We start from the raw sequence: 21182 nt of genomic DNA on the forward strand, positions 1-21182 counted from the left end.
CAGCCCTGCCCACAGGTATTCGTGGGACTCAGCCGTGTTCCTTGTCGCCCTGTTTTCAGGGAGTGGGGGGAACTGGCTGAGGCCCCGAATCCTGGTGACAGTGAACATCGTGGGTGGTCTGAGATGGAAAAGCTGATGAAGTGAAGAGATTGAAGTAGGACAGATGCCTTCTAGAGGCTGGCTGAACCGACACCATCTGCCGAGGCCGGCCGAGGCCGCTCCCCAGCCAGCCAGCCAGCCAGCCGCCTGCACCGGGAGGGGGGTGGAGAGGAAGGGGAGACCGAGGGAGGTGGGGGAACCCGCACCACTGAGCGTCTGGTGAAATAGGGGTGTGGCTTTGTGGTCTGGGTTTTTTTTTTTTTTTTTTTTTTTTGGCCTACAACACACCATTCCGCTAGCACTTAGTGAGCTCTGGCTGGGTGCTAGACACTTTTTGCTCAATGTCTTACCAACCAACATTTGTTTCCTCAAATAAGCAAATCAAAGGCGTGTCCTAAACGAGGCCATTGAGGCTACTACAGGATAGGTGGACTGTGTTCTGGCTTCAGCGGGGCCCTGGCCACATCATCTGTCAACTTCCGTTACCCAGAGTGCTTGCTCATTCCAGCGCTTGCCAACTTAACTCATGCAGAAAACAGTTTTGGTTTCAGTTCTTCAAAAAACATCTGTGAGCAGGCAGCGCTCCTCGGGAGGCTGAGCCACCAAGCGCCGCCCCTTCCGAGGGGAGTCCACAGAGCACACCCTTCCAGCACTCGCCAGCCAGGAAGCCAGGAGGGAGACTAGAACCTGGTGCTGGGGCTGTTTAACCCAAGGGACTCATGTGGGGAGGCGCCCTCTGCAAACCCTGAGGGGTCACAGAGAAGATGGGGCGGGGCTCGGCCCCCACCACCCACTGCTGGGCAGCCGTGTTGGCAGGGGGTCAACTGCCCATCAGCAGCTCCAGGAGGGTCTGGGCAGACAGCCCATCGTGACCTGGAAGCTACACAGGCCTGCGTTCAGATGCTGGCTCCCTTCTTACACTGGCCCGTGTGAATCCAGGTCCTTCCCTGGGGCCAGGTCTCACGGAGGTGCGGGAAATGAAGAGCTATGGAACCCTGCAGGCCGCAGGCACGTGGCCAAACCCTGCTGTCCACCCCAGCACGAGGCCCCGGCTGCCAGAGCTTGGGCTACAGTTGCTCTGCTGTCACTCTGACCCGGTGAGGACACACCGCCTGCCTCGCGCAGGCAGAGGGGGCTGTACTGGCTTCACACTGCAGCGCCCACTCTGCTGGTGTGCAGCTGCGCTCTTCCCCGGCCCCCAAGCGTCACTCCTGATTCCAGGAAAGCCTGGCGCGGCTTGGGCTGCCTATGTCCCCTGGGGCTGGGCACTGTGGTCAGTGAGATTCAGAGCGGGCGGTGGGGTCACCAGGGACGCAGGCAGGTGGGGCAGCCTAAGAGCTGAGAACAGGGCCGGTCCCAGAGCCACCCCATGTCAATTAAGAGCCCTGTTTCTGTTTTACAAAAACAAAAACAACTTTATTTGACAAAAGACAAAAACAAAAATTATTTACAGTAGTTCTTTGCTCAAATAATTCAACGGGACCACTGTGCTTCTCCTCCAGGTTTATCTTGCAACCAAACCCAAGCAGGGGCTGCCCCACCCCAGACACCCCATCTTCAAGGGGGGATGCCAACCAGAATTCAGCAGCATGGCTCCACCCCCTTGCCCTTCCACCACTCAGTGCACCGTGGGAGGGGAAGCCCTGGGTGGGGGGGCCCAGCACCCCCCACCACAGGCGTCCTCAAGGGTCATCCAAAGCCGGGCTTGCGCACACGGCTGGGTGATGAGAATCCCTGACCCCCCTGGGGCACACACACAGAGGGCTCAGGAGGAAGAGGTCAGAGAGGCCAAACAGAGAGCAGAATTCCTGCTCCTTAAGTCAGCGATTCTACTCAGGAAGCAATGGATGGGCCAGGCCATCATGGGGGAGGTCACCCCAAAAGGGGACAGAACACATGCTGCTGCCTTTGTCCCAGTCAAGCTCACCCAGGAACCTCCTGAAGTCCCCCTTGTGCCTGACCCGGGAGTTTCAGAGAACAGCGTTCTTCAGAACAAAAACATCTCGGCTAATAACCTAAGTTAGTGTTTCTTAGGGTCCATGATGGAAGACGGGGTCTGCTGCTGTTGCAGACTGTCAGCAGTGGCACAGCGCAGAAGAGGGGAGCTCGCGTGGGGGGCCCTGCAACACTAAAGAAAGGTGCAACAGACCCAGGCCGCGGCGGGCTGCAGCCCAAGCACTGCTGCCCGCTGGCCCACCACCCAGGAAAGAGCCCGGCCGCAGCTGGCCACTAGGTGGCTCCCTTCTCTCCAAGTAGCAGGCGCTGGGGATTTCCATCGCAGCCTCCCTAATCCACGTTCCTAAAGGAATTCAAAACTCAGGCTGCAGGGCAGAGTGTTCAAGAACAAAGAAGGGGAATGTTAGAGAAAAAAACTCACTGTCTTAGTCTATGCTTACTTTCCCCACCCCACCCCCAAACACAGTCAAAACAAACACAAAACACCAAACGCCTCTCTGGTTCAAACACGCTTCTCCCTTCTGTGCCCAGGGAGGTTTAGGGCGATTCTGGTGGACTCTAACTTGGGGTGGCTCCACCCCCTGCTGTGCCTGATGCAGCAGAACAGGCACCCTGAAGATTTCTTTTTGGTAACCCAAACCAAGTCAACCATTTGGAACTTCCCACTGCTGCAGAGATCAACATGGTCCCGAAAATGCAAAGACTCCCTCCTCGTAGGGCGCCCCCAGGCAGGGTGCTGGGTCACCCCGGGCTCACAAGACTCCATCACCAAGGCACTCTAAGTCCTACGCCCGGGCTACCTACTCCCCTGACGCGAACCACAGCAAAAAGGAAGGATAAACAGCTTAGCGAAGAACTGAACATTCAACTGGAGTCGGTTCTGTTCCATCTGCTGGGTGCCTCTCCTCTGCTCACGCCTGTGAACTTGGCATGTCCACACCTGGTTTGACAGAAGCAGCACGGCTCAGGGGCGGCTTGGACCCAGCCCAGGCCTCAACCTGGCAGGTTCCTGGAGCCCAGCCCAGGAAGCCAGGTTGAACACGTGTGTTCCAGGGGTTCTCTGGAGCAGCAGCAGCAGCACCATGCCTGTCTCTGGTCTCTTGGTCTCACCACGGGGAGGAGTCCGCAGAGGAGAGGGCCCCGCCCAGGGCAGGGACGCCTGCTGGCGCCCTCCTGCGGAACCCCTCTGGGCAGAGGAGATGGTCCCGACGTGTGGCAGTGATCCAGAGAGAACCCTCTGTGTGGAAGGGAAGCAGACGGCACCCCAGGCCAGCCCCCTGCTGCAGGTGCCTACTTGGGGTTCTCAGAGACTAGCGGGATGGGGGTGTGCAGCAACGGGGGGGCCGGGCCCTGCTGCTTCTGGAGCTCCATCTCGGCAGCCCGCTGCAGCGCCACCTCCACCAGCAGCTGGAAGCCGCTGAAGTCCTCCTTGTCCTGCTCTGGGGGCGTGGGCGGCGGCGTGTTGAACAGTCCCCCTGTGGGGCTCCCGGCCTCAGCCCTGGTCAGCAGGGTGAGCGTGCTGCCGGGGGCCACTAGGGACTTGGGGGGCTCCAGCTCCCCCTGCGGGAAGGGGGCTGCTGGCTTCTCCCCCTGGCCTGAATGGAGAGGCACGGAGCACACGGACAAGGAGAGCACATTGGCAGGGGCTGGCACGGACACAGCCAGCACAGAGGGGCTGCTGCCCCGCGGGAGGGCCACGTCGGAGGTCTTCCCTCCACGGCGAGAGATGGTGAACTGGTTGGGGTCTTTGCCATCTTTCCGAAGCATGTCTGGGAGAAGCCGCCGCCGGGCGTTGATGAACCAGTTACATATCTGGAATGAGTGGGAGAGATGGCGGTCAGTTCACTCCATCCAAATCAGGCGCGAAGCCCTGGCTATGTGTTTCCAGCTCCAGAACACAGCGGCCAGCAACAGACCTGGGACGTGGGAGTTGAATAGGAAGTCACAGAGAAAACCGCAACTGTGCTTTGGCCCAGGAAAGGGAGGGGGACTCCGGGAAGGAGTCTCGATTCTGCTCTTACCGTGAGGCCACAGGGAGAGCGGCGGCTTAGGAGGGAGGAAGAGGCAGGAGCAACTTGGAGGAGAAAGGCTTTTGTGGCTGGAGCTTAGAGGGGTGACTAGAAGTGACCTCTGGGGACAAGTCTGGAAGCAGGCAAGCAGGTGGGTGGTTCAGGCTACATTAACAGAGGCAGTTGGTGAGAGATGTTCATCTACTGCAGAAGGCGGGACCTGCTGCCGGGCTGGGTGTGGGGCTGAGCTGCCGTGCCGCACTCCCAAGGAGTCATACTGAAGGCCAAACAGAGCCGCCATGGAGGCAGCAAGGGGCTCTTGGTGGACGGGGCAGGCTCTGTGGCGCAGGCGTGAAGCTGCCACGTGGGACACCCACCCACAGCTCACGTGGGAGTGCCTGGTCTGAGGCCCAGCTGCTCAGACTCCGATCCAGCTTCCTGCTGATGTGATCCTGGGAGGCAGATGCTGATGGCTCAAGTCCCTGTGTCCCTGCCACCCACGTGGGAGGCTGACTTGGAGATCCAGGCCCCTGGCTTTGGCCTGACTCAGCCTTGTGTGTTGCAGGCTTCTAGAGAATGAACCAGTGGCTAGAAGAACTCTCTCTGCCGCTATGTCTTTCACATAAATAAAACAAGTAATTTTTTTAAACCGAAAGAGCATTGTTTCTGAGCAGCACTGAGATTAGCTGCCTCCAACTAAAGATGTGTTCAGCCACTATTCTTAAGTCAGCTTCCTAAACACTGCCACTAGCCTTGACCCCGTTCCCATCTGGCTGTTTAGACCAAGCTCCCAGGCTGCATGTGCGGGGGCGAGAGTCCTCACTGTTAAGTGGTACACCACAAAGCAAGGCAGGTGTGGTGTCAGGACACACCCAGTACCCTGCCCGCTAATATACCTAGGGTTTCTTTATCTATGTATTTGCTTTTTTAAAAATTTATTTAAATTTAAAAATTTATTTGAAAGGCAGATTTACAGAGAAGCAGAGAGCAAGAGAGAGGTCTTCCATCAGCTGGTTCACTTTGGTCGGAGCTTCTTCTGGGTCTATCACGTGAGTGCAGGGGCCCAAGTACTTAGGCCATCTTCCAGTGCTTTCCCAGGCCACAGCAGAGAGCTGGACTGAAAGAGGAGCAGCCAGGACTAGACCAGCGCCCATGTGGGATGCTGGCACTGCAGGCACCAGCCCCTGTATTTACATTTTTCTTTTTAAGAAAACTTTTATTTAATGAGTACAAATTTCCTAAGTACATAATCTATATTTAGGAATACAGAATTCTTCCCACCATACCTACCCTCCTACCCTACCTACTCCTCCCACGCCCAGTCCCATTCTCTATTAAAGATTCGTTTCCAATTAACTTTACACACAGAAAAACAACTCTCTACTAAGTAAAGATTTCAACAATTTGCACACATACACACAAAATATAAAAACTGAGAACAAATTTTACAGTTAACTTTCATAATACAACCTGCTGAGGACAGAGGTCCTGCATGGGAAGTAAATACATAGTGACTCCTGTTAATTTAACAACTAACACTCTTATGTATGACATCAGTGATCACCTTAAGCTCTTGACATGAGCTGCCAAGGCTATGAAGCCTTTTGAATCCACAATCTCCAGCAGTATTTAGACAAAGCCGTAAGCAAAGTGAAAGTTCCCTCCTCCCTTCAGAGAAAAGTACATCCTTCTTTGAGGGTCACTTCTTTCCACTGGGGTCTTACTCAGAGATCCTTCATGTATGACTTTTTTTTTTTTTTTTTTTTTGCCAGTTTTCCATGCCTGAAATGTTCTGGGCTTTTCAGTCAAACAAGAATGCCTTAAGGGCTGATTCTGAGGTCAGAGTGCTATTTATAGTGACTGTCATCCTGAGCACTGTGTGGGTTGCTTCCCATGTTGGAACACTCTCCTTTTAAATTCTACGTATTGTTATTACAAGACACTTGGTCTTATTTATATGATCCCTTTAACACTTAAGATGGCATTATTACCACCCAGCTTAATGGGCTTTGGAGTAGCTGTACCCTTAGAAGTATGTCCATAGGAATGTATGCAGAACTTTACAGCTCCTTACTCTCTTATTCCCACTCTTAATATTTTACTGGGATCTATTTTCACTTGACTTTATCCTTGTATTTACTTTTAAAAGATTTAATACCTACAACAGCTGGGGCAGGGCCAGGCTAAAACCAAGAGCCAAGAACTCCATCCAGTTCTTCATGGGTGGCAGGGGCCATAGTCCTGGAGCCATTAGCTGCGCCACCCCCCCCCCACCACCCCTTTTGTGCATTAGCAGAAAGCAGGAAGCGCAGCCAGAGCCAGGACACAACCCCAGACACTCCAACGCAAGACTCTAGTGCCTCGAGTCCCGCCCTCATCACCCATCCCTGGGTGTCCCAGTAGTTGCTAGCTTCTCAGCTCTCCAGTCTGGCCTCTCCAATGGGTATCAGTCTTCAAAATGCCAGGGGTGCCATTCCTGCTCCAGGAAACTGCCATTTGTCTTCTGATACACAGGATCAGGGCCAGACTCAGGGTTGGGCCCTGCTCTCTTCTTCAGCACTTTTTTTTTTTTTTTTTTTTAAGATTTATTTATTTATTTGAAAGTCACAGAGAGAGAAGGAAAGGCAGAGAGAGAGAGAGAGGTCTTCCACCCACTGGTTCACTCCCCAACTGGCCGCAACGGCTGGGACTGCACCAATCCGAAGCCAAGAGCCAGGAGCTTCTTCTGAGTCTCCCACGCAGGCACAGGGGCCCAAGAACCTGGGCCATCTTCTACTGCTTTCCCAGGCCACAGCAGAGAGCTGGATCAGAAGTGGAACAGCCAGGACTCAAAATGCCACCCATAAGGGATGCTAGAACTGCAGGCGGCGGCTTTACCCGCTATGCCACAGCGCCAGCCCTTCTTCAGCACTTTCATACCTTCTGTGTACCACATTCCCTTCTTCTCGAATGCCCTCTTCTCCACGTGGGGAATGCCAACCCTGAGGAGCAGGGTGGTGATGCCAGAGACCGGACCAAACAGGGGACATGGAGTCCAAACACACTGCTGAGTGCCCGGGGCTGGCATGGGCCAGGTGTAATCTCTTCATAGAAAGGTAAGTGACACCATGAGGGCAGGCGACAAGAGTTCAGGGACAGTGTCTGCACAGCTGAGGGCGGCATCACTGACCGTCAGGAAGCCTGAGCACCTGACCCTTTTCCCCCTGTTCGCTGCTCTCAACAAGCAGTACGCCTGGCCAGAATTTAAGTGGGCAAACACAAGCCCCTGGCATCTGAAGTCCTTCTCTTGCCTGTCCTCCACTGAGGGCCACCATGGGGGAAAGGCCTAATCACTTCCCCACCACTCCGCAGGGGAGGAGACATACGGCCTGCCAGTTAAGACACACACATCCCGGTGCCGTGGTGTAGCGAGTGGTTAAAGCCACTGCCTGCAGTGCCAGGATCCCATATGGGACACCAGTTGAGGTGCCCGGGAAAGCAGCAGAGGATGGCCCAAGTCCTTGGGCCCCTGCACCCACGTGGGAGACCCAGAAGAAGCTCCTGGCTTCGGATCAGTGCAGCTCCGGCCATTGTGGCCATTTGGGGAGTAACTAGCAGATGGAAGATCGTTTGTCTCTCCCTCTCTATCTGTAACTCTGCCTCTCATAAATAAAATCTTAAAAAAAAAAATAAAAATAAAAAAAAAAAAAAAAAAAAAAAAAAAGACCCAGACAGAGGTGTGGGCGCAGAGCCAGGCCCTCCTGTGTCCTAGATGTCTACAGTTTCTCCGGCTACTCTGAAACACTGAAAGCTTGCTGGGAGCAAGGCTGTGGCTCAGTGCTGAGAATCTCCAATGCCCATAAAATGCTTCCTTGTGACTGTGCCACTTGGCGAGGGGCGGTCTCGGTCTTTCTGGACTACAGACTGCAGTGCCCTCAGGCTGCAGAGTTGTCTGGTCTGTTTATTTGGGGTTTTGAATAAAGTCAATTTAGAATTTTTTTAAAGAAAGATTTATTTAATTGAAAGGCAGAGTGACAGCGAGAAAGATCTTCGATCTGCTGGTTCATCCATAAAGGCCCAAACAGCCAGGGCCAGCCAGGGCCAGCCAGGCTTGAAGCCAGGAGCCTGCAGCTCCACCCAGGCCCATGTCAGGAACCCAAGAACTGGGCCGTCTTCTGCCGCCTTGCTAGGTGATCAGCAGGGAGCTGGACTGGAAGCAGAGCAGCCAGGATTCAAACTGGCCCTCATGTGGGATCCCAACATCACAGGCAGTAGCTTAATCCACTGTGCCACAATACTGGCCCCTGTAAAAGCTTTCTAGAAGAAACAGGAGGAGCGGGTGTTGGGGTACAGCATGTTATGTTGTTGCTTGGGATGTGCATGTCCCCCCAGTGGCATGCAGGTTCAAATCCTGCCCACTCCACTTCCAACCTAGCTCCCCACTAACATGCCCGGGAAGTAGTAGGTGGCGGCTCAAGTACTTGAGTCCCTGCCGCCCACATGGGAGGCCTGGATGGAGCGCCTGGCTCCTGGCTCTAAGTCACACTCTAGGTCCCTGGTTATTGTAGCCATCTGGGGGAATGAACCAGCAGACAGAGGATCTCCTCCTGTCACTCTGCCTTGCAAATAATAGATAAACATCTAAAAAAGAAAATAAACTGCCCACTTGTAGGGCAGGGTACGGGTGTGGCAAGGTGGACATGTGCACATCCAGCCATCGTTCCAGGAGCCGCTGCTAAGGATACTTTGCCAACTGCTGCCACTTGCTGGGCACTGTGCGGCTGCATCAGCCCTCTGAGTGTGCCCCACTCCCACTTCCCTGGTGAGCACTCAAGGCTCAGCCTGGCGAAGTCAGCCAGCAGAACCCAGGAGCGGGGCCTCACTGTCCTCCCTGCGATGGGCGAGCGAGGGCCTCGCAGCTTCTGAGGCTTCTCGCTCACAGGACCTGAGCCCTACTTGGTGCAATGCCAGCTGTGGCCGCGGGGGAGCGCTCTCCCCAGAGCCCACTATCTTCCCAGTCAGGAGCTGAGCCCTGACCACACAACTAAGCATTGACCTGGACAGGGGAGAGAGAGCGGACAGCATCAAAGACGAGACTTCTGTAGAGAAGGGGTCTGAATGGCTGGGAACTAAAGGTCAAAAAAATAGCCAGCCAGGGCCAGCACTCTGCAGCGCCAGCATCCCATAGAAGCATGGGTTGAATCCTTCTCCGATCCAGCTCTGTGCTGACGGCCCGGGGAAGCAGCAGATGGCGGCCCAAGTCCTTGGGCCCCTGTACCCACGTGGGAGACCCCGAAGCTCTTGGGCTCCTGGCTGTGGCATGGCCCAGCTCTGGCCCTTGCGGCCATTTGGAGCATGAACCAGCAGATGGAAGCTCTCTCCGTCTTGCTGACTTTCAAATAAACTTATCTTTTAAAACAAAAGAAAAAACAGCCAGCCTCACAGAAAGCTGAGGAAACGAGTGTTCTACAAAGAGCAGCAGCAAATGCCAAGGTCCTGAGGCAGGACGGGAGGGGAACGGCAGATAATGAACTCAGAGGCGCAGGGCTACGGCCTGGTCCCGCCTTGGCCGTTGCAGCCATATGGCAGTGACCAGCAGACGGGGGACCTCTGTCTTCCCTTGTCTCTCTAACTGCCTTTTAAATACATGGCAGAAAGGCAGGGCAGGGGCAGGGCTAACCCTGGAGGCCAGAACCCCATGGCACAGATACGCGGTCAACAGCGGCTTGAGGGAAGCATCGCACTCCAGGTCTCTCAGTTCCCCAGCGGATACTTGCGGAGCCTGTACTGAATCCCAGCTGCTGTGGGGGACAGACAGGAGCCACCCCGGCCCGCCCGCCCGCCCGCCGCGTGCCGGACATGGGCACCGTGTGGGCTGTGGCGATGCCTAGCATTCCTGCGGCACCTGCTGAGTGCATCAGAGCCCCGGGGCTTCTGTCCCTGCCCGACACAGGCTTCCTTCTTGGTCCGCATCTGTACAAGCCCTGGGGCACCACCTTCCCACGGACTCCATCTCCGTCTCTACGCCGGGAAGGGACGCCCTCTGGTGGAGCCGGTGCCCAGCGGGCTGCAGCTGCAGCCACCCCACAGGTGCACCTGGGAGCCAGAGGCCTCGGCAGCCCTCCCCACTTTCTCTGTTGGAGCCTGGAAAGCCCCTGCCCCTGGGGGGGGGGGTGCTCAAGTCCCCCTCCATCACCTCCCAGGGAACATCAGCAGCCCCAGCAGGGGGCCCTGACAGGAGGCAGGGCTGAACAGCCGGGTGAGGAGGCGGGGACAAACTCATCAGCATCCCCGATACCAGCGCAGGGTCACACCAGCCACCTCACGGGCGGGCGCTGCCTGAGGGGCAGGACCGGTGTCCCCAAAGCATTACAGAGATCAAAGGTGGCCAAGCCAAAGTCACACAGCCTCTGAGTGCAGAGCTGGGAGTCAAGCCCGGCTCTCGACAGTCAGTGCTGTGGTGCTGAAGCTGCCGCTCGCAAAACCTGCATCCCACACTCAAGTGCGGGTTCAAGTCCCAGCTGCTCCATTTCTGATCCAGTTCCCTGCTAATGCACCTGAGAAAGAAGCAGAAGATGGCCCCTGCACCCACGTGAGACCCAGACGGGAGATCCTGGCTCCTGGTTTCAGCCTGGCCCAGACCTGGCTATTGTGGTCCTGTGAGGAGCGAGCCTGCAGAGGAGAGCTCTCTGTCACTCTGCCTCTCAAAAAAGCACCCAACTCTTTAAAACAAAACAAACCCAGGTCTCCGGGCTATAGGGTGCTCCTGCTTTGCCTCCTACCAGAGGGACAGAAGCGCTGGCTCCACATCATAACCTTGACAGCACGCATGGGGACACCAACAAGCATTCCCAACAGTCACTGCTCATGGCCTCCACTCAAGAAGGAAGACACTTGGGATTTGCCGAAGGTCACCAGTGCGCGCCCCTCACCAGCCCCTCTCCACCTCGAGCGGGATGCAAGGGACACAGCAGGGGAGTGGGGGGCAGTGACCTGGGTCCAGTGTGGCCAGGAGAACGGTCCCAGAGAGGGAGGCGGGTGCCTACTGCCAGCTGCGTGGGCGCCTCCCTCGGCACTCCCCGCCCTGCCTTCTCAGCCCACAGAGCTGTGCGGCTGAGGGACCGGGCAAGGGGGCAGGAGCGGGGCCAGCGCTGCCGCTCAAGGTCCTTCCTTAGGGAGGTGGCGGCCTGGCTGCGTGGGACAAGCTGCTGCCGTCAGTGTGCTGTTTATCAGTGGCCGGGCAAGGACGCGGGCGGAATCCTGTGGCTGGTGGGGGATGCCAGCAGCAAGCACGGGGGCGGGCGTCTGAGGAAGGCAGACGCTGGGCTTTCGTTCCCACGACTCAGGGGACAGCTAGCACAGGCCATTCCCAAACAGCTCGGCCCTCAATCGCAGGCCACTGCCTTTCCTGGTGCCAAAGCATCAGAATCACCTTAGGAGAGATTTTAAAAAACCGTTCAGGGCCGGGGCTGTAAATGGCGGGTAAAGTCACCACTTGCAGTGCCCCCATCCCATACGGGCGCTGCATCCCGGCTGCCCCTCTTCCAATCCAGCTCTCTGCTGTGGCCTGGGAAAGCAGTGGAAGGTGGCCCAAGTGCTTGGGCCCCTGCACCCATGTGGGAGACCCGGAAGAAGCTCCTGGCTCCTGATCAGCTCAGCTCTGGCCATTGCAGTTACTTGGGGAGTGAACCAGCAGATGGAAGACCTCTCTCTCTCTGGCTCTACCTCTGTAACCCTTTCAAATAAATAAATATTTAAAAAAAAAAATCTCAAAAACACGTGGAGATGTAAGGCCTCGTGGTGGTGGTGGGGAACCACAGGCTGCCTGGGGGCCTGGCCACCCCAGCCTCGCACCAGGAGGGCTGGGCGGCTGGGCAGGGCCCACAGTAGGCCTCGTGGAAGCTGCACCTGAGGGGCCACCTGCAGCCGTGAGGAGGCCGCGTTTCCGGCCTGCAGCCAATGTCAGAGGTTAGGAGGGCCCCGCGCCCCCCCCCAGGCAGCCCCAAGGGAACCAGGAGAGCAGGATCTCCTGCAACCCCCACCGCCCAGGCACCGAGGGCGTCACGGGGACCTGTGAAAATCCTTCACAAAAGACTTTTTTGGTCCTGCCCAGCAGACTGCCCGGCCCGGGGCGAGCCCCAGCACACCGGGTGACTTAAGTGACTCATTGACTTGCTAATGAGACCGCTACCGGGCGGGTTACAGGAGACAATCAAAAGAGACGCCCCGGGGAGAGGTAAGGAGGCGGGCCCGCTCTGCCGCATTCACTCACTTGTGTGGATATCCGAGAATAAAAACCAGGATGCCTCCAGGGGCTCGGTTTCCTAGCGGAGGAGCCTCCACACCCCCTCACTTCTGCAGCCCTGCCTCGCAACCGCGACAGCCCTGGATGATTTCCTGACCCCCACCTCCCGGGTCCTGAGTGTCCAGCCCGGGCTGAACACTGTAGCCACAGCAATGAGCAATCCAGGTCTCTGCCCCCACCCTTCCAGACTTGAGTGACAGCTAAAATGAAACCACAGCCTTGTGCCACCGAGCCCGCCCCAGCCCAGCTGCTGTAGGAGCACCGAGCTGGTCCAGGGGCCCAGGGAGGGAAAGGGTCTGGGCGCTGCCCAGTGTGTGCAGCAGGAGCCTGCGGGCCAGTGACCCAGAACCAGAGACCCAGGAACCAGGGCACATGATGCCGTCAGTAGGCTGGCAGGTGCCACTGGAGGGCTTTAGGGAGGGGAGTGACCAGTGGTGGCCTGGATTGGTACGGGCAAGAAGCCACATTCTAGTGGCCTTGCAGGGTGTGTGCACAGAACTGGTGACTGGCCACGGGAGCTGAGGGGGGCAAGCCCGAGGAAGCGCTGAGAAGCGGAGGGTCAGCTTGCAGGAGTCACCAGTTAAGGCAGCCTGTTGCAAACACCAGCTGGTGCCTCCTTGACTGGAGGCCACCAGGGCTGCCTGTGGATCTGGGGGTTCTGAGAGATCTGTGCTTGCGCCGCCCTGGGGGTCTGCGTTCTGATCACTGGTGGGTACATGACAGGCTTTGGAGAATAGTCAGCACACGGCCCACCGGTTTCGATGAAATGCAGGCAAGCAGGACTTCACCGTTCCCACAGTTACACACTTTGGGAAACGATTTGGTTTGACATTCGGGTGTAAGAGCAAAGGCAGCGGCTGGCTTCAGACACTGCTTGCAACGCTGGCATCCCACATCAGCACCAGAGCTAGTCCCAGGAGATCCGTTTCTAATGCAGCTCCCCGCCACTGTGCCTGGGAAGGTGCAAGAGACAGGCCACCTGCCTGGGCCCCTGCCTCCCAACTGGGAGACCAGGATGGAATTCCTGGCTCCTGGCTTCAACCTGGCTGTTGCGGCCATCTGGGAAGGGAACCAATGGATGGACCCCCCCCCCCCAGCTCCACTTTTCAAAAAAATCAATCTTATAAAAAGCAAAAGGAAAAAGAAATTGTAAGCCTGTTGTTATGTCTGTACACACTTAAGTGCTGGACTGAGTCCCAGCTCTCCACTTCCATCCAGCTCCCTGCTAAGGCTCCTGGGTAGCGACAGATGATGGCCCAAGTTCTTGAGCTCTGCTTTCCCCGTGCTTGGCTTTGGCCTGGCCCAGCCCTGGCCGTTGTGAGCATCTGGGGAGTGAACTGGAGGATCGAAGATCTCTCCTTCTGTCACTCTGCCTTTCCACTAGATAAGTGAGTCTTACAAAAAGAGGGGCGCATTTCTCTTCTGAGGACTAGTGCTCCCAGCAACATCAACCGCCAACAGCACTGACCAGCAGGGGGACAGATGAGGCCGAGAAGCCGCTAAGGAGGGTGGACTCCACCCTAAGGACAGTGGAGAGTGTGCTAATGAGATCTGTACTCTGGGGAGAAAAGGATGGACCGAAGGAGGGCGGCTGGAGGCAGGGCGCCCAGTCCCGGGGCTGTCCAGGGAAACCTGGCCGTCAGGCCCTAGGCCCATGCAGTTCTACACGCTTTATGTTCGAGGGCACCTGTGCCTTGCCTGGTCTCGGTGCCCTTTGTCCCAGCAGCAGCCATTTTTGCAAACATCAGTGGCCTAGTCTGGCCAGCTACCCCTTGGAACCCAGACCCCTATCTGCCCTTCCCACGCTGGAGGCATGGAGCTGGGCACCGCGGGGTGCTGGGAGGCAGCAGGTTAGTGACAGCGTAGGAGCTAGGTAGGGAGGAGAGAACCAGAGGGGCGGCCCTACCGGAGCCAAGCACCTGACAGCCTGGAGGACCTCTCAGCCGGCCCTCTCTGTCCACATCCCCATCACAACAGTCCCGGTCCCTTCTTCAGATGAGCAAACAGCGGGGTTCAGAGAGAAGACAAGCCACGGCCAGGGCCTGCTCTGTGCACGAGGCGGCATCGAGTCAGGATCTGCACTCCAGCCCCTCCGCAGACCAGCTGCTGCCGCCAGCAAGCAGTCAGGTGACCAGTGCTCCCTGGCTGAAAACTCTCTCCACTGAAGACAGAGGAGCTGGGGAGCCGGGGGGACAGCAGGGGCTGCAGAGTGGGGAAAGGAAGGAGGGAGGGCCTGCGACACAATGGACAAGGAGCCGGCCATGAAAGGACAGAGGTGGGGAGAGGCTCGGCAGCCCACAGAGGGCGTAGCGGGTGGCCAGGGTCAGAAGCTGACCCGTGCGCTATGCTGAGGGCCTACTACGTGTCTCCCCGGGAGGAGAGACACACACTGTGCACAGGCAAGGGGTGGTGGGGGGCATCCTGCCTCAGCTCCACCAACACAGGGCAGTCACCGCAGGCAACATCAGGGCGGCTCTGGAGCTCCGGACAGAAGGGGAGGCGCCATCTCCAAGTACCCCCGCGACATCCGGTCATGAAGTCCTCCTCCCAACAGGGAAGAGGGAAACCCTCGTTTTACAGGTGAGGAATCGAGACCCAGCAACAGTGGGATTGGAACCCAGACCCCCTGTCTGCCCTTCCCATAAACGTAACTGCAAACCAGCACAGCCAAAACCCCAGAAACTCAAGCCCTCTCAGCCCCTCCCTGGCCTCTAGGCATTCCGGTCAGAACTCCCCAAGGACCTTGGTTGTTCCACTTGAGCCAGGAAGAGCCCCAGGCCCATTGGGGAGGAGCCTGGCTCTGTGTTTGGGGCTAGAGGCCCAGCGTTTGGTTAGGCCCGGCATTTGGTTAGGCCCAGCGTTTGGTTAGAACCGCGGCAGGCGGCCAGCCCTGCTCACCTGCAGCACGGAGAGGTTGGTCTGTCCCGAGAGGCTCAGCTTCTCCTGCTCGGAGGGGTAGGCGTTGTAGCGGTGCAGGTAGAGCCAGTCCCGCAGGATCTTCACCGACTCCTTGGGCAGGTTCCCCCGGCGCTTCCTCTTGCCGGCCAGGGACAGGAGGCCCTCGTCTTCGCCCAGGTCGCTGTCCGACATGGCGCCTGAGGGCTAGGCTGGGGGTCTGCAACAAGTGCCACAGGGAAGGGTCAGTTACCAGAACTGCCTCCAGGCCTGTTGCTACCCTCCCAGGCCACCTGCCTGGCTGGAGGTGAAGTGGAATGACCCTCCCCCCACCAAGAAAGGAGAGCCTGTATCCACTCCAGACCTTGCGCACACGTGTGCAGCCCAAAGGGAGAGGCGCTCCAAGTGCCCACCAGCAGACTAAGGGCCAAAGATGCACCAGAATATTATTTGGCCCCAAGAAGGTGCAGAGCCCTGCTACCTGCTCCCACAGCGCCTTACAGCGAGCGGAAGCGGCCGGCCCCCAAAGGCCACATGTTGTCTGATGTCATTCAAAAGGCAGCTCTACAAACAGCAGGTTCATGAGTTAGGTGGGGCTGGAGCACAGGAGGGTGATGGCTCAAGTAAGCAGGGTTTCCTTTTTAAATATAATTAATTTACTTCCACTTCATTTGAAAAGCAGAGAAAGATCCTCCATCCGCTGGTTCACATCCCAAAACCCAGCAATAATCCTGGCTGGTCCCCCGTGCGTGGCCAGTGCAGGTGTCAAGGACACAATACTTGGCCATCATCTGCTGCCTCCCAGAGCACGTCTTTTTATTTGCCGTTGGTTCACCCTCCAATGGCCGCCATGGCTGGAGTGCTGCGGCCCGCGTACCGCGCTGATCAGAAGCCAGGTACTTCTCCTGGTCTCCCATGGGGTGCAGGGCCCAAGCACTTGGGCCATCCTCCACTGCACTCCCTGGCCACAGCAGAGAGCTGGCCTGGAAGAGGGGCAACCAGGACAGAATCCGGCGCCCTGACCGGGACTAGAACCCAGTGTGCCAGCACCGCAAGGTGGAGGATTAGCCTAGTAAGCCGCGGCACCGGCCCAGAGCACGTCTTAGTAGGAAGCTGTGATCAGAAACCAAACCCAGGCAGGCATCCCAAGTGGTGGCTCCACCACGGCAGCAAAGGCCCAGCCCCAGAGGTTCTTTGCGAGGTGATAAAATTGCCCTAAAATTGCAGTTATGAACCTGCTAAGAATCACTGAAGTGTGTACTTTAACTGAGTAAATTGTCTGTCATAGCTCAATAAATCTGCCGTGGTGGGGGTGACCCCACCTCCAAGATAGGTAGGACTCCCCAACCACGCCTCCCCGGGAGTCGCACACTGCAGGCCGCGGCGTGCAGGCAGCAAGCTGGCCAACTCTTCAGTCCCCACTCCGCACCCAGCAGAGACGGCAGTGCTAAACCTGCTGGTCACTTAGACGTTCTCCTCTGCCTGCTCTGCCCACTTGGCTGTGCCACCCTGGGCCACTGTCCTCTCCTCTGTGCCCGAAGACCCCTCCCTCACCTGTCAAACCACTGCCTGATGATCCCTGATAACCTAAGTCAGCTGCTGGCAGCCCAGACTAAGTCCTTGTTCACACATGCAACAGAGATTTACATTCTAAAGGCAAAAGTTCTGGCCAAGGGGATGCCAGAATCTCAGGGCCCCTCCCTTCTCAGCCCTTTAACAGCTCCCCAGCAGGCTGAGCCAGCAGACCCTGGCATTCCCAGGTTTTGTTTCCTGGACTTGGGCCTGAGCCCAGATCTTCCGGCCAGCTCGGCCAGGCTTTCGAGGGAAGGGTCCATGCTCCCGGCCAGGCCACCTGGAGGTGGGGACCGAGGACGGCACCAGCAGGCTGCTTTCAGAGGTCAGATCTTTGCTGGTGGCCAGGGCAGCTGGGATCTGGGCTCAGGGATGCGGCCCTGGCACTCCCCCGGAAGCTTACTCAAGGTTATCTGGATAAATTCCACTCTGGCTGCCAGCCAACTCCCCGGCCGCACGGTTCCAGGGGTGGGCCCTGGAGATGACCCCCTCAATCTACACCAGCCTTTTCCCCTGGGCATCCCACACCCCACTCCCAAACACACACTCCCCAACACGCCAGAGAGCAGCGCTGTGACACCCGGCTCCCACCCAGCGCTGCAGCCCTCCAAGTTCCATGGACACGTCCCATTACACGCAGCTCGCACTCCCCCCAGCTTGCGCCAGCTGTGAACCCCCCCACACCCGCACCCCCCAACTCCGGCCGCTCCACGCACCCACGCCACAGGTTCCCAGACTCGCCGATCGGCAGCAACACCCCCGGACACGACGCCCCCTGCACGCCCCCACGACGCCACCTGCAGCCACTCCCGCAGGAACTTTGTGACAACTCCCCCAGCTCGGCCCCGACACTCCCGCCCGCATTCCCAGCCGTTCACACAAAGCGCGCAGCCTCCCCCGCCGCCCGGCCCGAGCCGGAGCACATGGCTCGCGGCGAGGACGCGGAGGCGCTGGGGGCGCCCGCACCCCCAGCCCCTCGCCCCGGTCCAACTCGGTGCCGCGGCTCCCCCCGCAGGCCCTCGATCCCCGTGGGGCGAGCGCTCCGGAAGAAGACTCACATGTCTGTCCCGGGGCAGGAAAAAGTTTGGTTCCCACCCCCTCCCCGGCCGCTCTGCGCTGCCGACTCTTCGGGGCGCGGGGCCGGCGGAGCGTGCGCGCTCGGCTTTGTGCTGCGAACTCGGCCCGGAGGGGGAGGGGAGGAGAGGGGAGGGGAGGGGGCTGGGCTCCCACCTCCGCGCCGCCCCCCCCCCCAGCGCCCAGACTCCATGTTGGCCGCCCCCTGCCCTGGGGGCTGCGCGCTTCCCCCGCGGGAGCTCGGCTCACCCTCGGCCTGCCCGCGGCTCCCGGCGCGCACAAACTTTCTCCGGGTCGCCGGCCCCACGCGCCCCGCTTCCCCGGCCCGCCCGGGAGTGACAGATGCCTCGGAGACAGACTTTCCTTTGTTCCAAAGGAAAGGGGAACTCGCGCGGGCTCCCCAGCCCTCCCCGCTCGGGGCCCTTCCCGCTGCCCCCACCCCCAGCTGTCACTCTCGGCGGCCCCCTCCCCGGCGCGGCCACCGGGAGGGGGGGGGCCCAGCCGGCGGTTAGCAACGTGCACTTTTGAAACCAAACAAACCCGCCCCCCGCGCGCTCACTCCGGTCCGGGGCATGGGCGGCCTCCTCCCAGGGTGGGATCCCGGCGAGCCGGGCAACCCCCCCCTCCACGACAAGGGCCCCGAGCGAGCGTCCTCCTGGGGGGTCGCAGAAGCCTCCCGGCCGGCACCCCGCGGCCGGGACTCACCCCGCACCCCACCCCCCGCGCGCCGCGCTCCCGCACCCTCGGCCGCACGCGCCGGACGCCGCCCCCTCCCCCGCCCGGCGGAGCCGAGGAAACTTTCCAAGTTGCCCGCGAGCCCCCCGCCCCGCCCCCGCGCCCCGCACTGACTCTCGCTAGCGGCTTGCGGTCCTCGCGGCCTGGCGCGCGGCGCGGGGCGTCCCACGGGGGGCGGGGGCGCCGGGGGAGCGCGCCGCGTACCTGCCGGGCCTGACACCCGGCCTGACAGCTCGCGGCTGGAAAGCACCTCGCGGCCTGACGTCAGATCCCCTCTCCTCCCCCACCCGCCCGCCCGCGGGCAGAAAACAAACTTTGTGCGGAGCGCGGCGAGCGACGCCCACCCCCCGCGGGGCGGGCCGACGGCGCCGAGGGGCTTCGCCCCGCCCCCCGCGCCCGGAGGGGGCGGGGCCGCCGGGCACCTTCTTCCTGCGCCCACCCCCACCTCAGGAATGCCGCATGGCCTCCGAGGGGGAGCGGTGGGACCTGGGCTCGCCGCCGTCCGCCCGGGGGCAGGAAGTGGCCCGTTCCTCCTCCCGGAGAGCGTTTCCGGAGCGCCTACTGTGTGCCCCTCGCCGGGCCGGGGTGGGGGGCCTCCCGTCACCGGCTCTCCGCGGCCGTCCCCGCTGCTGCGAGGGGAAACTGAGGCCCACCGGGAAGGGCCGGGCCCGCGGGCGACGCCCGTCCTGCTCTGTGGGGACACGACGGGGTGTGAGGGAGACCGCCTGGGACGACACCCCCCCAGCGCGGCAGGCAGGGGCCGCCTCAGGTGACCCCCGGGAGCCGGCTCGGGCCGTCGTGTGTGAGTCGCCGGCTCACCCTTTAGCCGCCGAGACCGGCTGGGCCGGCCGGTGTCACGAGGTCAGCCAGCGTCCCTCCGCCCGAGCCCCCGCCGGCCCTGCACCCGCACTCGGTGAGATACCTGCCGGCCCCCGCAGCTCAGCAGGGCCTGTGGCGGCGCTTGGAAATCGGCCTGGAAGGCAGCTTTTGGTCGTTACTGCAGTTTAGCCAGGATGCACTCTACCAACAAAAAACACGAGTTCCCCCCCAAACACGCCGCAAGCCCATCAGAATGCTGGTTAAGTGACAATTAGGGGCACCTGGCCTGCCCTGCAAATGAGTGCGCAAGGCCAGCGCCAGCCCCAGAACGGCAGGGGCGGCGCCCAGTGCCCCCATTCCCCAGGTGTGGGCCCTGAGGCCCACGCTGGCCGGCACGGGTTCCTGGCTGAGTGGCGCTCGGCCCACAGCCCTGAGAGAGGAAGGGGAGGGCTGGTGCATCTGAGGGGAGACTGCGCCATGGCCGCTGGATCGCGGGTGGCGGCCTGGGATCCCAGGGGCTGGGACCTCCCCCACCCCCACCTGTGCAGCTTGAACTCAGCACCCGGCCTCCTGCTGGAGTGCGGGAGGTGCAGACGTCCCTTTCTGGGGACCCCAGAGATTCTGCCCGTGCGGACCAGGGAAGGGCCCAGGAGAGCTGGGTTTTGTCAGGAGCCTCCTCCCCTCCGGACTTCCGGGAGGGGACGGGGCTGGCTGTGTGGAGACTCCCAGGTGCATGAGCACGTGGCGCTTCCGCCTAGTGACACGTGGGCGGTGCGCGCTCTAAGCCAGTCACTCCGCTCGAAGACCGTGCTGGGCAGCGCTTGTCCATTCTGGAGAAGCACAAGCAAGGAAGTGCCCCTGTCCGGGGCTGCTGGCCCAGCACCTGCCGCCCGAGGTGGGGGCTGTGGTTGCGTGAGTCCCAGGTGTGTTCACTGATTGCGCCCAGCGGCCTGTTGGAAGGGTCTTTGGGCACCGGGAGGACGCCCACCGGAGAGCGTCTAACAAGTAAGCTATTTTATTGTCATTTTTCTCGCATCCAGTTTGACACACGCCGTCTTTCTAAATTAAAGCAAAAGCAGAATATTGCAGTGATGGGACACCCTCTCCCCCATGTGTCCCCGAGGGAAGGGCGGACTTGCCTGGTAGGAGCCTGAGCTCTGATTCCTGGTTCAGATACCGGACCGGGCTGGCCAACTCTGCCTCTCTGCTGAAAAACCCCACCTCAGAGGCTCTGCGCCTGGGGCGCCGCGTCGTCCTGTCAGTTTCTGGTTCAGATGAGCGTGGCTCACCACGCCGGCCTTGCCCTTTCTGGAAGCGGCGTGAGAGCCAGTGTTCGCTGAGTCGGCCCAGGTGAGCCGCATCTGTGTCCCCGAATGGGAGAGAGGGTGCATCCTGTGAGGCCAGGAAGAACACGGAGCTGAGTGGGGGGAGTTGGGAAGGGGGTCGGTGTCCCCGCCGTGGTGCTGGGGGCCAGGTGGATGTAGACTGGCCCCTGAGATCAGGCGCCTCGTGGCTGTCCCGTGGGGTTTCTGGTGCGGATTTCTGCTCTGCCTGCAACTTCCCGGCATCTGATGGGATAACAGCAGGTGGCTCGGCTTTCTCCCAGCTGTTGGCTCAGCTTTCTCCCAGCTGTTGGGTTTTCACTCATTTGCCAGTGCCTGGGGCTGGGGAACCCACCTGGGCCTTGCAGACCACTCTGGGGAGCGGGAGTGACTGGCCCCGTGATTTAGGCGAAGGCT

General features: G+C 59.8%; 1 protein-coding gene and 1 pseudogene across 15 annotated transcripts in view; one reads left to right on the forward strand and one right to left on the reverse strand.

Annotated features, from left to right (window-relative positions):
• Window positions 1-1487: 1487 nt before the first annotated feature.
• Window positions 1488-21029, reverse strand: TGIF2 (TGFB induced factor homeobox 2). 14 transcript variants are annotated; one of them, XM_089308026.1, is made up of 4 exons: window positions 19984-20119; window positions 19547-19644; window positions 15247-15463; window positions 1488-3867 (listed from the first exon to the last, which is right to left on the reverse strand). In XM_089308026.1, exons 3-4 carry the CDS (start codon window positions 15436-15438, stop codon window positions 3346-3348), a joined length of 714 nt encoding a protein of 237 aa, XP_089164152.1. In that variant the 5' UTR covers window positions 15439-15463; window positions 19547-19644; window positions 19984-20119; the 3' UTR covers window positions 1488-3345. The 14 variants fall into 14 exon arrangements, with proteins under 14 accessions (XP_089164152.1, XP_089164154.1, XP_089164153.1 ...); XM_089308028.1 differs by having other exon boundaries at window positions 19547-19597; window positions 19984-20089; XM_089308027.1 differs by lacking the exons at window positions 19547-19644; window positions 19984-20119 and adding an exon at window positions 20583-21029.
• The window catches only part of LOC138844309 (5'-AMP-activated protein kinase subunit gamma-1 pseudogene), a 55415-nt pseudogene continuing 54541 nt past the window's right edge, over window positions 20309-21182 (forward strand). The window contains exon 1 of the transcript XR_016216591.1: window positions 20309-20448. The product of XR_016216591.1 is annotated as a 5'-AMP-activated protein kinase subunit gamma-1 pseudogene (transcript). The remainder of the gene's footprint in view (window positions 20449-21182) is intronic.

Source organism: Oryctolagus cuniculus, chromosome 11 (assembly GCF_051225735.1).
Source record: "Oryctolagus cuniculus isolate XC-2025 breed Fujian yellow rabbit chromosome 11, ASM5122573v1, whole genome shotgun sequence".
Classification (NCBI taxonomy): domain Eukaryota; kingdom Metazoa; phylum Chordata; class Mammalia; order Lagomorpha; family Leporidae; genus Oryctolagus; species Oryctolagus cuniculus.

Excerpts from the sequence above, each read along its gene's own strand:
- TGIF2 (XM_089308027.1), bottom strand. The coding sequence starts at position 15,438 with ATGTCGGACAGCGACCTGGGCGAAGACGAGGGCCTCCTGTCCCTGGCC. Across the intron at positions 3,868-15,246 it reads CCAACCTCTCCGTGCTGCAG|ATATGTAACTGGTTCATCAA; the intron begins GTGAGCAGGGCT and ends CACTCATTCCAG.